The 14355-nt window shown below is 34.5% G+C and overlaps 1 protein-coding gene across 1 annotated transcript in view; it reads right to left on the bottom strand.

Annotated features, from left to right (window-relative positions):
- ADAMTS19 (ADAM metallopeptidase with thrombospondin type 1 motif 19) overlaps positions 1–14355 on the bottom strand; it is a 252046-nt gene that overhangs the window by 124848 nt on the left and 112843 nt on the right. Inside the window, exon 8 of the mRNA XM_026454497.1 lies at positions 3199–3304. Coding sequence (XP_026310282.1) covers positions 3199–3304 — 106 coding nt within the window. The remainder of the gene's footprint in view (positions 1–3198; positions 3305–14355) is intronic.

Here is a 14355-nt window from a genome sequence, read left to right on the forward strand (position 1 = left end):
ATACTGGTTTAAAAATATACTTCTTAAAAGTAAACTATTCAGGGTACTTGACAAAATTATTTAAAATCTGTTTACAAAAATATACACTGTTTTTATATCAAGGTGTTACTGCATAGCTCAAGAGCAAAAATCATAATTATTCATAAATCTGTATTTTGTGAGAATTCTATTTATGATTACACATATCTTTATAAAATTATTTATTAATAAGTTTTTCTTGCCTCTAGACATTATTCTCAGCATTTTTCCTTCAAATGATGCCTATGATTTTTCATAGGTTTTATGACTAAACTGAAAATACCTTTCAATTGTCAAAATTGTTTTGGAATTAAGAATCTATAGCCTATCATTCCTAGAATGAAATATTAAACAAAGTTAGTGCACTGCATACTTTCCCTAAAGGACGAGGATGTTAAATAATATTTATCTTTTTTTATTTTTATTTTTTATTTTATTTTATTTTTGAGATGGAGTCTCGCTCTGTTACCCAGGCTGGAGTGCAGTGGTGCGATTTCGGCTCACTGCAAGCTCTGCCTCCTGGGTTCACGCCATTCTCCTGCCACAGCCTCCCGAGTAGCTGGGACAACAAGTGCCCACCACCACACCTGACTAATTTTTTGTATTTTTAGTAGAGACGGGGTTTCACCATTCACATGATGGTCTCGATCTCCTGACCTCGTGATCCACCCGCCTTGGCCTCTCAAAGTACTGGGATTACAGGTGTGAGCCACCACGCCTGGCTCTTTTTTTTAAATTAACAAATTAACTCCTCATATTCTTGGTCAGTTGACTGAAGACTGAAAGCCTATATGGGAGAATCTGAAAGGACACTTGACCCTTGAACAACATGGGTTTGAACTGTGTAGGTCAGTTAGAGGCAATGTTTTAAACACTAAACAAGGATCAAAATTGCAGTGTTTACAGGTTGCTAAACTTGCATATATAGAGGACAAACTTCTCAAATAAGTGGGTTCCACAGAACCAATTGCTGGACTTGGATATGCATGGATTTGGGGATATGCAGAGATCCAGGAACCAGTCCCCTGGCAAATACCGAAGGGCAACTGTATATCTATACATTTAAAAATGGTGACATCAAAAATCAATTACTTGAAAATTATTAGGACAGTAGATTTTAAGTTCTCAACACAAAAACTGCTACGTATGTGAGGTAATGCTTATATTAATTTGCTCAATTTTGTCATTCTACAATGTGTACACATTTCAAAACATTTGTATGGAGTAAATTTTGATCAATTGAAAAAATTAAAAATCAATTGGTATTGGTATTTTTCTGTTTCTTAGGCTGGGTTATGGATACATTTGTACATTTAATTTTTATAATTCAATGAGCTGTGAAATTAGGATCTGATCACTTGTGTTTACTTGAATAACTTTTTAAATCAACTACTGTCATGTCCGATGTAAATTGTTTCTTCTAATCTTTCTTTTACCAATCAAATTCCACTGCCAACTAAACTTTCCTCAACTGCCTATAGACTCCAGGAACATAATGAAAATGAAGTGAGCTGGGTGTACCGTACTAGGGTGTTGCGGCCTCTGATGAACTGAGAAAGACGGGTCTAATTTAAAGGGTACAGATGCTACCCAGCTCCTAGGAATAGGTTGCCATATGGGATAGGGCTGAGTCTTACCAGGTCTGCAAATCTTACCTTTATGTCAAATTTATACTTTTTTAATGTTGGCAACTAATTGAATTTTTTAAACACTGAAGGCCAAACTAAATATGTCTTTAACTAAAGAGCCCTCCCTCCATAAAGATCACCTCCCTAATAGGGCCTCACTAAATCTGAGTCCAATTACAATACTTGCATTTATACTGCTGATACTGCCAGCAATTAGGGAAGCCTGCATTCAAAATCAAGTCTGATTCCCCAACCTGTGCCATTTCTTTTTTTCTTTTCTTTTCTTTTTTTTTTTTGAGATAGAGTCTTGCTCTGTCACCAGGCTGGACTGCAGTGGCATAATCTTGGCTCATTGCAATCTCTACCTCCTGGGTTCAAGCGATTCTCTTGCCTCAGCTTCCCTAGTAGCTGGGACTACAGGTGTGTACCACCACGCCCAACTAAGTTTTGTATTTTTAGTAGAGATGGGGTTTCATGTTGGCCAGGATGGTCTTGATCTCTTGATCTCGTGATCCACCTCACTCAGCCTCCCAAAGTGCTGAGATTACAGGCATGAGCCACCATGCCAGGCCGCCATTTCTACTTTAATAAACTTCCTAAAAATATGATCATAGCTTTATGTAATTTGAATCCTAAACTAATCCCAAAACAAAGGTATTATCCCAATTCACTGATGAGGAATCTAGGCCAGAAGATAACAGATAACTTAATGGAAGTTTGTTAATGTTATGGAACAGTCTGACCTGAGTTGAATGGCTTGAGTTCAAACCCCTCACTTCAACACTTACCATTTTAATAATTTCAGGAGGGTAAATTCTCTATATTTCAGTATTTTTCCTATAAAATGGGTATACTAATAACACATCACAAAATTGTTGTGAATATATACAAAGCACTTAAAAACGTGTCTGGCAAATATTAATAGTAAGTACCATGTAAGTGTTGCCATTACTAATTATTGCTATTAATTTCAGTGAAATGAACATTAGAACAACAACTACTTCTTTGGGTTTTGTATTAAATGAACTAATCTATTGAAAATGTTTATAACTGTTCCTGAGACATAGTTAATATTCAATATATGTTAATTATATGTCTAATTTCATTGTCTTTCAAGTACATTACATCTAAATCATGCGAGTTAATTCCTTTACTTGTGCCTGGTAATAACAAATACAGGTAGTACCAGAGGCTTGAATTACTTTCATTTGTACTGAGTGAATGTTTGAAAAGTTTATAGCTTTGTAGTCTCATGATTATGGAAATATTTGTATCATTTAAAAATCTGTAGTGAAATCAATCATGCACTATGTAATGACTGTCTTGATAAGGATTTTAATAATGTAATAAGATTTTATTCAAAGAAGCAGGAATAGTTGCAACACTCAAAAGACATTCTTTAAATGTAGTCGGTCTTCACCCCTTTTTTTCTCCCTAGTTTTTCAAAAACTTGAAGCCCAGAGAAAAAATCAAAAGATATCCAGGTAATTCAGTAACTCAAATTACAAAGTTATATGCTAACATATTTAACATAGCCATGATTTTTACTTACTTGTGACCCATTTCATGAGCAATTGTAAAAGCAAGATTCAAGCCATTGTCTTCAGCAATAATACATTTTCTCTTTTCACTACACATTCCACTCAAGTAAGCTATACCTAAAAAATACAAACGTTAATTATTATATGTCTGAATGAATATGCAAATTTTTAGTAGTTATTAGCTGAGAATATGCAAATTTTTTACTAGTTATTTGCTGCAGGAATGAAAATGGCAGTTGTCACGACTAAACTGTCAGTATTAATCTGTGAAATCTAGCCCTAATAAATGAAATTTTAGGGGCAAGTGTATATGTATAAGCCAGGCAAAAAACTGTTCATATCATTTTCATTTTCATATTTTGGATAAAATTATTTTACCAATTATCAAATCCCAAAGGAATAATATAAGAATATATGTTATAAATACCAATTTCATCATGTAAGACAAATGAATAGTTACAACTTAGAAAATGTAATGAAACAGCAATGATTAATTTAAATATATTCAATTATTGTGAAGAACATAGTTTCGAAAAAGTATTAATGCAAAATAAACTACATATAAGGCAGTCTTGAATTTACATTTATATTTTGAATTGATACAATTGTGAAATTATATTTATGAAATACTATTTTAATATGGCATAGAGCTATCTGTCACATTTGAAATACCAGAAATATTTTATTGGAAAATTTCTTGGCAAAATGGTATGTTGCATAGTTTATGATACTGAAATAATAATTAAGATAAAATTTTAGCAAGATATTTGATCTTTTGGTTTAAATTATCAATAAAAAGGGAAATATTTAAACTCCTTAATATTCTTTAGTCAAATATTTATGCTCTGTTTTACTAATTAAGACATATACTTGAATAATCATTTCAGAAAATGAATTGTTACCAAGTATAAGTTATAATGTTATTTTCAAATAACAAAAGTTATTATAAAATCAATTATTTTGATACATTATATGTTCTGTATTTCCCATATCCTTATGAAATAAATTTTAAACTCCTTTTATAGATGAAGATATTTAGGCCTAGGAAGTTCTGATTTACCAAAGATCACATAATTACTAAACATGATGGAATGGGGATTTAATTTCACCTTTGAATCCATCTGCTGGATATTTATTTTGTTTCTGAAACAAAATTTAATGCAGAGCTTGCCCTAATTAAAGATGGTCAACTGACTGCTTGTGACTTTTCTCTCTCTCCAGAAACAAAATATAATGGTAAGAGATAATTTAAATAAATTATTTTAATAAAATGTTAAAAGAATCACCTTGCCCATGTTTGGGAAAGTTAGAAAAATCAGGGAAGAATATGAACAGATTTAGTGAAAGTTACAGCCTAAATGTCAAGAGGAAGATTTCTGATGAGAAGAGAACTTCTGAATTGGTGGAACTCCAGAAAGTCTCAAGACTGAGGCACACATGGTCTAGGGAGAAGCAATGCAGGAGGGTTGAAAATGGAGATTAGCTGAAACTATATCTGAAGTTCTAAACAACTCAATTAAACCTTCGTGCAGAATGTCAAGGCCTGGTATCCACAGTCCTATCAGGAAAGTAGAGAGGTAATCTTTAAGCAACAGGTAGAATAAACATATTATTTTAAGAAATATAACTACATGAAGAAACAGCAAAAAGATGAAATACACATATGGATGTAGTATTTTTTTTTTTATCTTTACAAATTAAAATAGATTTTATAGAAAGTTATCATCTACAAATAGATGAAATGACTTCTTAATGAATGGGTGGTTAGGTGGATGGATGGATGAATAGACAGATGATAAGCCCAGTTACTTCATTTGGCTTATTAAGGTAACTGAAATTACTTCAAAGTTAAATCAAGAAAAAGTAGGACAGAAAGATGAAGGTAAGGATACACAGAGAGGGACTGGGGAAAGGAGAAGAGGAGGGGAGAAGCAGGAAAATCATATTTTAAAATTATAGTTCTATTAAACAACAGATGAAATAAAAACTTTTTAAAATTTGATTTAAACATAACAACATGAATTTTAAGAGAGCTAAATCATATTAATACAACAAAGAGTGGAAAACGAAGATTTTGAGATAATTAATGTTGTATTATAATCAAATGGAAGAAGACAGGAAGAAAGAAGGAAGGAGGATAAAAGAAAATATCTCCTCTAAATAGAGTATTAAAAGTTATAGCATTTGAAAATAAAATAATACTTTGAGATTAAATGTCCCCCCAAAATACTAAATCAAGTTCACTATAATTAGCATGCTGCTACCATTGATTAGTACAAATTTTCTCTTAAGATTCCCATATATTTTGCCACATTTTTCACCACAGCTAAAACAGTCCCACCACCCTGTTCAGATTTAAAACTTAGCTAACATGGGTTATCATCATGTCATATATTTGTTTGTCACATAGACTAGGACATATACAATTCAGTCACTTTAGTGAGTTTTACATGTCTTCTCCAGTATCCATTCTAATATCATACTTTCCCCACATAAAAATAGTACTGCCACTTGTTTCCAATTCTTATTTCTTCTAATTTGCATTGGCTAGGATTTCGAACGTACCATTGAAATATATGGGCAATACTGATCTCCTTATTTTTCCTTCTGAGTTTAATAGCAATGTTTACAGTTTCACAGTTGTATATGATGTTTGCTGAAGGTATTCATAGAATACCTTACTAACTTGAGGAAATAACTTTCTGATATCATTGCATGTCTGAGTGAAGAAGGAGGCAACATGATTTGATATATAGGTCAAAGGTGAATGGAAGTTTATTAGTAATATTTGTAAAAGGATCCAAAGATTGGAATAGCCACTTAGGGAAATATGGAAGAGCTGAATAAGTACTATGGGAGTGCTTAATGTAATGAGTCAGAAAACATGTTGCTTCAGCTGAGGATGGAGTGCATAAGTTTGGAATAACACTAACATAGTACTCAATTGAGGAATATTCAACCTAGTGGCTGAAACAAAGATGAGTGCATTTAGATTCAATTTAGGTTGAGTTTTGTAGATCACATGTGGAGGAAGACCAAAGGTATAAAAGCTGTCAGTGAAGTTGAAAGTGAAAGAAGGCATAACACTTACAGGGATCTATGGGGGATGAGTAAAAAAGTAAGGTTAGAGGGAGCCTGATAATTTGAGAAAAGAACACAGTAGTAAAGAGGATGGAATCATCAATGATGAAAAATAGCAGACATTTTACAAAGAAAGTATGTTATCAGGGAGTGAGACTTAGGGATTTAAGATTTCAGAGGTCGGACACGGTGGCTCACTCCTGTCATCCCAGCACTTTGGGAGGCCGAGGCGGGCGGATCAAGAGGTCAGGAGTCAGGAGATCGAGACCATCCTGGCTAACACGGTGAAACCCTATCTCTACTAAAAATACAAAAAATTAGCCGGGCTTGGTGGCGGGTGCCTGTAGTCCCAGCTACTCAGGAGGGTGAGGCAGGAGAATGGCATGAACCGGGGAGGCAGAGCTTGCAGTGAGCCAAGATCACGCCACTGCACTCCAGCCTGGGCTACAGAGCAAGACTCCATCTCAAAACAGAAAAAAAAAAAAAAAAAAAAAAAAAAAAAAACAAGATTTCAGAGAGAAAGTTCTGAGATGACATGACTAAGTATTGTCACAAGAGTAAAGAAGGGTGCAGGTAGAGGTCATCTAGATTGAGTTCAAATAATTATTAAATAGTGTTGGGTGGACTAATAATAAACAACATGAAATTGCACATGATCAGAAAGAACTTGGGACAACGGTAGGTGGCCAACATCCATAAGAAATGTGGGTGAGAATCAAGATCAATCACAGCTTTAACATGCTAAGGCGCAAAAATTTCAAGATCAGAGAGATTTGGGTTTAGAAGCACCAGTGGGGAACAGGAGGAATATGACAAGTATACAACTTTTGTTTGTTTCTTGTTCCAGCCCTATGATACAGGGGAAGAGAAAGAGGGAACAGTGTCCTCTCTTGGAATTCTGGATTATAGAAACCCATAAACACCTGGTTATAGGAAATCAATGACTACAATGTGGTCATGTAAAACAATATGATGATAAAGACAATAGTTTATAATATAATAACATGTTTATGCAATAAAACATAAATGTATACAAAATATAAAATATTGAAAAACGATGAGCATATACTTACATAGAGGCATGATTACAACTATGTATTCAAAATATCATACCATCACATATTCATATGAACAAAAAGATACGTTTTATCATGAGAAAATTAAAGTATAATCAACATGATAATCATGTCTACAAAATGTGAGTGGTAATTAGTAGAACTTCTTGTAGACTAGGGTGTGGTCTGTAAGACCAAAAATGACCCGAAAGAACCCTTAAAATGACCATCTTTTCCTATTCTTCTTTTACTCAAGTGTAAAGTCAGAATCTTCAACTGAGACTCTGATAAATTGAAATTTCATTGTTCTTAGATTTGGAACCCCAAGGAATTTTTCTTTGATTTGAAAGTTATGGAGAATGACTGTAACCATGACTAATTTAAATGACTTGCATTATTCTGTTTAAAAGCTTAGCTTTTCAGTTCAAGAAACCACATGCTTGTTATTATAATAAGAGATGAGGTTAAAGGGGAAAGGAATTAACACATATGTTATTTAAAGATAGATGCAATACAGGCCCTTTTGTGAAACAGAGTCCCACTCTGTAGCCCAGTTAATATCATAATGGCAGGATCAAGTTCACACATAACAATATTAACCTTAAATGTAAATGGACTAAATGCTCCAATTAAAAGATACAGACTGGCAAACTGGATAAAGAGACAAGACCCATCACTCTGCTGTATTCAGGAGACCCATCTCACATGCAGAGACATACATAGGCTCAAAATAAAGGGATGGAGGAAGATCTACCAAGCAAATGGAGAACAAAAAAAAGCAGGGGTTGTAATCCTAGTCTCTGATAAAATAGACTTTAAACCATCAAAAATCAAAAGAGACAAAGAAGGCCATTACATAATGGTATAGGGATCAATTCAACAGGAAGAGCTAACTATCCTAAATATATATGCACCCAATACAGGAGCACCCAAATTCATAAAGCAAGTCCTTAGAGACTTACAAAGAGACGTAGAGTCCCATACAATAATAATGGGAGACTTCAACACTCCACTGTCAACATTAGACAGATCAACGAGACAGAAAGTTAACAAGGATATCCAGGAATTGAACTCACCTCTGCATCAAGCGGACCTGATAGACATCTATAGAACTCTCCACCCCAAGTCAACAGAATATACGTTCTTCTCAGCACCTCATTGCACTTATTCCAAAATTGACCACATAATTGGAAGTAAAGCACTCCTCAGCAAATGTAAAAGAACAGAAGTTATAACAAACTGTCTCTCAGACCACAGTGCAATTAAACTAGAACTCAGGACTAAGAAACTCAATCAAAACCGCTCAACTACATGGAAACTGAACAACCTGCTCCTGAATGACTACTGAGTATATAACGAAATGAAGGCAGAAATAAAGATGTTCTTTGAAACCAATGAAAACAAAGATACAACATACCAGAAACTCTGGGACACATTTAAGGCAGTGTGTAGAGGGAAATTTATAGCACTAAATGTCCACAAGAGAAAGCTGGAAAGATCTAAATTGACACTCTAATATCACAATTAAAAGAACTGGAGAAGCAAGAGCAAACACATTCAAAAGCTAGCAGAAGGCAAGAAATAACTAAGATCAGAGCAGAACTGAAGGAGATAGAGACACAAAAAACCCTCCAAAAAATCAATGAATCCAGGAGTTGGTTTTTCGAAAAAAATCAACAAAATTGACAGACCGCTAGCAAGACTAATAAAGAAGAAAAGAGAGAAGAATCAAATAGACGCAATAAAAAATGATAAAGGGGATATCATCATGGACCCCACAGAAATACAAACTACCATCAGAGAATACTATAAACACCTCTACGCAAATAAACTAGAAAATCTAGAAGAAATGAATAATTTCCTGGACACTTACACTCTCCCAAGACTAAACCAGGAAGAAGTTGAATCCCTGAATAGACCAATAGCAGGCTCTGAAATTGAAGCAATAATTAATAGCCTACCAACCAAAAAAAGTCCAGGACCAGATGGATTCACAGCTGAATTCTACCAGAGGTACAAAGAGGAGCTGGTACCATTCCTTCTGAAACTATTCCAATCAACTGAAAAAGAGGGAATCCTCCCTAACTCATTTTATGAGGCCAACATCATCCTGATACCAAAGCCTGGCAGAGACACAACAAAAAAAGAGAATTTTAGACCAATATCCCTGATGAACATCGATGCAAAAATCCTCAATAAAATACTGGCAAACTGGATTCAGCAGCACATCAAAAAGCTTATCCACCATGATCAAGTGGGCTTCATCCCTGGGATGTAAGGCTGGTTCAACATTTGCAAATCAATAAACGTAATCCAGCATATAAACAGAACCAAAGACAAGAACCACATGATTATCTCAATAGATGCAGAAAAGGCTTTTGACAAAATTCAACAGCCCTTCATGCTAAAAACGCTCAATAAATTCGGTATTGATGGAACGTACCTCAAAATAATAAGAGCTATTTATGAGAAACCCACCGCCATTATCATACTGAATGGGCAAAAACTGGAAAAATGCCCTTTGAAAACTGGCACAAGACAGGGATGCCCTCTCTCACCACTCCTATTCAACATAGTGTTGGAAGTTCTGGCTAGGCAATCAGGCAAGAGAAAGAAATAAAGGGTATCCAGTTAGGAAAAGAAGAAGTCAAATTGTCCCTGTTTGCAGATGACATGATTGTATATTTAGAAAATCCCATTGTCTCAGCCCAAAATCTCCTTGAGCTGATAAGCAACTTCAGCAAAGTCTCAGGATACAAAATTAATGTGCAAAAATCACAAGCATTCTTATACACCAGTAACAGACAAACAGAGAGCCAAATCAGGAATGAACTTCCATTCACAATTGCTTCAAAGAGAATAAAATACCTAGGAATCCAACTTACAAGGGATGTAAAGGACCTCTTCAAGGAGAACTACAAACCACTGCTCAGTGAAATCAAAGAGGACACTAACAAATGGAAGAACATGCCATGCTCATGGATAGGAAGAATCAATATCGTGAAAATGGCCATACTGCCCAAGGTTATTTATAGATTCAATGCCATCCCCATCAAGCTACCAATGACTTTCTTCACAGAATTGGAAAAAATGGCTTTAAAGTTCATATGGAACCAAAAAAGAGCCCGCATTGCCAAGACAATCCTAAGTCAAAAGAACAAAGCTGGAGGCATCATGCTACCTGACTTCAAATTATACTACAAGGCTACAGTAACCAAAACAGCATGGTACTGGTACCAAAACAGAGATATAGACCAATAGAACAGAACAGAGTACTCAGAAATAATACCACACATCTACAGCCATCTGATCTTTGACAAACCTGAGAGAAACAAGAAATGGGGAAAGGATTCCCTATTTAATAAATGGTGCTGGGAAAATTGGCTAGCCATAAGTAGAAAGCTGAAACTGGATCCTTTCCTTACTCCTTATACGAAAATTAATTCAAGATGGATTAGAGACTTAAATGTTAGCCCTAATACCATAAAAACCCTAGAAGAAAACCTAGGTAATACCATTCAGGACATAGGCATGGGCAAGGACTTCATGTCTAAAACACCAAAAGCAACGGCAGCAAAAGCCAAAATTGACAAATGGGATATGATTAAACTAAAGAGCTTCTGCACAGCAAAAGAAACTACCATCAGAGTGAACAGGCAACCTACAGAATGGGAGAAAATTTTTGCAATCTACTCATCTGACAAAGGGCTAATATCCAGAATCTACAAAGAACTTAAACAAATTTACAAGAAAAAAACAAACAACCCCATCAAAAAGTGGGGAAAGGATAGGAACAGACATTTCTCAAAAGAAGACATTCATACAGCCAACAGACACATGAAAAAATGCTCATCATCACTCGCCATCAGAGAGATGCAACTCAAAACCACAATGAGATATCATCTCACACCAGTTAGAATGGCAATCATTAAAAAGTCAGGAAACAATAGGTGCTGGAGAGGATATGGAGAAATAGGAACACTTTTACACTGTTGGTGGGATTGTAAACTAGTTCAACCATTATGGAAAACAGTACGGCGATTCCTCAGGGATCTAGATCTAGATGTACCATATGACTCAGCCATCCCACTACTGGGTATATACCCAAAGGATTATAAATAATGCTGCTATAAAGACACATGCACACGTATGTTTATTGCGGCACTATTCACAATAGCAAAGACTTGGAATCAACCCAAATGTCCATCTGTGACAGACTGGATTAAGAAAATGTGGCACATATACACCATGGAATATTATGAAGCCATAAAAAAGGATGAGTTTGCGTCCTTTGTAGGGACATGGATGCAGCTGGAAACCATCATTCTTAGCAAACTATCACAAGAACAGAAAATCAAACACCGCCATGTTCTCACTCATAGGTGGGAACTGAACAATGACATCACTTGGACTCGGGAAGGGGAACATCACACATCGGGGCCTATCATGGGGTGGGGGGAGGGGGGAGGGATTGCATTGGCAGTTATACCTGATATAAATGACGAATTGATGGTTGCTGACGAGTTGATGGGTACAGCACGCCAACATGGCACAAGTATACATATGTAAGAAACCTGCACGTTATGCACATGTACCTTAGAACTTAAAGTATAATAAAAATAATAATAATTTAAAAAAAGAAGTAAAAAAGAAAGCAACTGGAGAGAAAATATCTGGTAAAATGAAAGCAGAAATAAAGTAAAATATATTAGTAGTCAAATTAGGGTAAAAGGAGCTTGCTTTAAAAACTTCTTGGATCGGGTTTAATAAAATTCCTATATATCTAGCTATAGAGAACACATGTAAAGCTTAATAATAAAAACATTAATCCAACAAAAAAGAATCACCAAATAAAAGAACCCCCAAAGAGCTGGTTTAAAATATTTTACAAAATATACCTTGAGGTAAAAATATTATTATGCATAAAAGGAAGAATTATATAATTATAAAAAATATTTGATAGCATTTAATATATATGTATATCATAATTTCATCTCAAACTAATGATAAAATTAAAATAGATATTTCTAAACTAGTATCAATAATTGATCTTTCAATAATTATAGATTCAATAGATGAAAATAAAGAAATAAAAATACAGAGAATATATTCCATCTAAAAAGTTTAATTTTGTTTCCTCTCTCTCTGTCTCTCTCTCACACGCAGACACACTTTATATTTAACAATTAGAAAATTCATATTATGTTCAAACATGCATCGAACATTTTCTAAAGTTGCCAGTGCCACCAAACAACACTTACTACATAAACAAAGAACAATGTCATAGAGGTAATATTCTCTAACTGCATTGCAATAAAATTAGAAATCCACACAAAAATGGTTACCCTTCCAATCCCTCCCTCTCTTCTTCCTCCTAATAAGTGGATATTTTGAAACAGTTTTAAATAATGTATGGATCAAAGAAGAGAAACTACAGTGGAAATAATAAATATTGTATAAGTAAACGTATCCATTCATTACGTAACAAAGCCAGTGGTACACAGTGTAGAGTAGTTCATAGTGGTCCAATATTCCTGTTGGAAACAACTAGGAAGGCTGGATAAAACAGAAAATAGTATTTGTAAAGCCATCAGTGAACTACAGAAACAAAAAAGACTAGAAGTTTTTAAATCCTAAAAATAGGAGAGATTCTCAAAGGTGAGCTAAATCACCAAAGGCACTTTTTCCTTGGTAGTATTTGTTGATTTTTAGAAAGAAGTAGAAACTGAAAAGCTGGACTTGAACCAGAAGAGGACAATTGCAGAAGAAAAAAGAAAAAAACAAAACAAAACAAAACCTGGGGATGGGAGGGGCCACCCAGCGCTGGATTTTACTGTCCATAAAAGGCTAGAGATTTTAATAGTCACACAAGCTGGAGTAACAAAAGTGGAGAATTGAGAAGCCATAGAGTATTCTCCTTCAAGAAAATTGCCATATTCTAAAACTGACATGGAATGGTATTTTAAGTAGCAAAATCCCAAACCTTTGAAGAGCCGAACAGAATCTGCATGTGAACTTGTGATACAATACGGGTCCCAAATTAGATCATTAGTTCCCATACTATCTGTCTAGATAAAGAAAGACTAAATAATTTCTCCTATATAATAATATCATCTGGAACCTCCATTGCTGCAGAGATTTTTAAAAATTAATCATTGATTCAAAAAATACCAGGCTTGCATGAGGTCCATTTGAACAAATGATGACAATAAACCGTCACCAAGGAGTGACCAAATATGGCAGTTAGCAAATGAGATTTTAAAATAATTGGGATTAATATGTTAAAGAACATTGAGTAAAAGTTAGACAAATTTGATAAAAGATGCAGAAACTCTCCAATAATTGGGATTTATAAAAAAATCAGACATTCTTGATTTGAAAATTACAGTATTTGAGATGAGATTATGATCTCTAGTAGTAGATTATAATCAGTAGATTATATAATTACATATATAATTAGTAGATTATAATCAGTAAATTATGATCTTAATAGATAATGTAACTGCAGATTAAACATAGGAGGAGACAGAAATAGTTTCCTGGATTGATTAATTTAAAATACCCAAATTCCAGCAACAGAGAAGAAAATGATTAGAAAATGTTTTAAAAAGGAACATAGTATACAGGTGAGACACAATCACAGGTGTTGCATTCTTCTAATTTCAATCTTAGAGGAAACAGACAACAAAATATGATATTTATTTGAGAATTAATGATTAAATGTATTTCGAAAAAAATCGTAAGGCAACACAGAATAAACACAGCTCAGCAAGGCCCAAATTCAAAACACAGATAACACCACATGCTGAAGAGAATGTGAAGCAGCAGGAACCGTCATTCATTGCTGATTGGAAAGCAAAATGGTACAGCCACATTGGAAGACAGTTTGGCAATTGCTTATAAAACTAAACATACTCTTACCATATGATCTAGCAATCACACTAGTTAGTATTTACCCAAAGCAGCTGAAAATTTATATCCACACAAAATTCTGCACATGGATGTTTATAGCAGCTTTATTCATGATGGCCA

The sequence above is a fragment of the Piliocolobus tephrosceles genome, chromosome 4 (assembly GCF_002776525.5).
Source record: "Piliocolobus tephrosceles isolate RC106 chromosome 4, ASM277652v3, whole genome shotgun sequence".
In the NCBI taxonomy this organism is placed as follows: Eukaryota; Metazoa; Chordata; class Mammalia; order Primates; family Cercopithecidae; genus Piliocolobus; species Piliocolobus tephrosceles.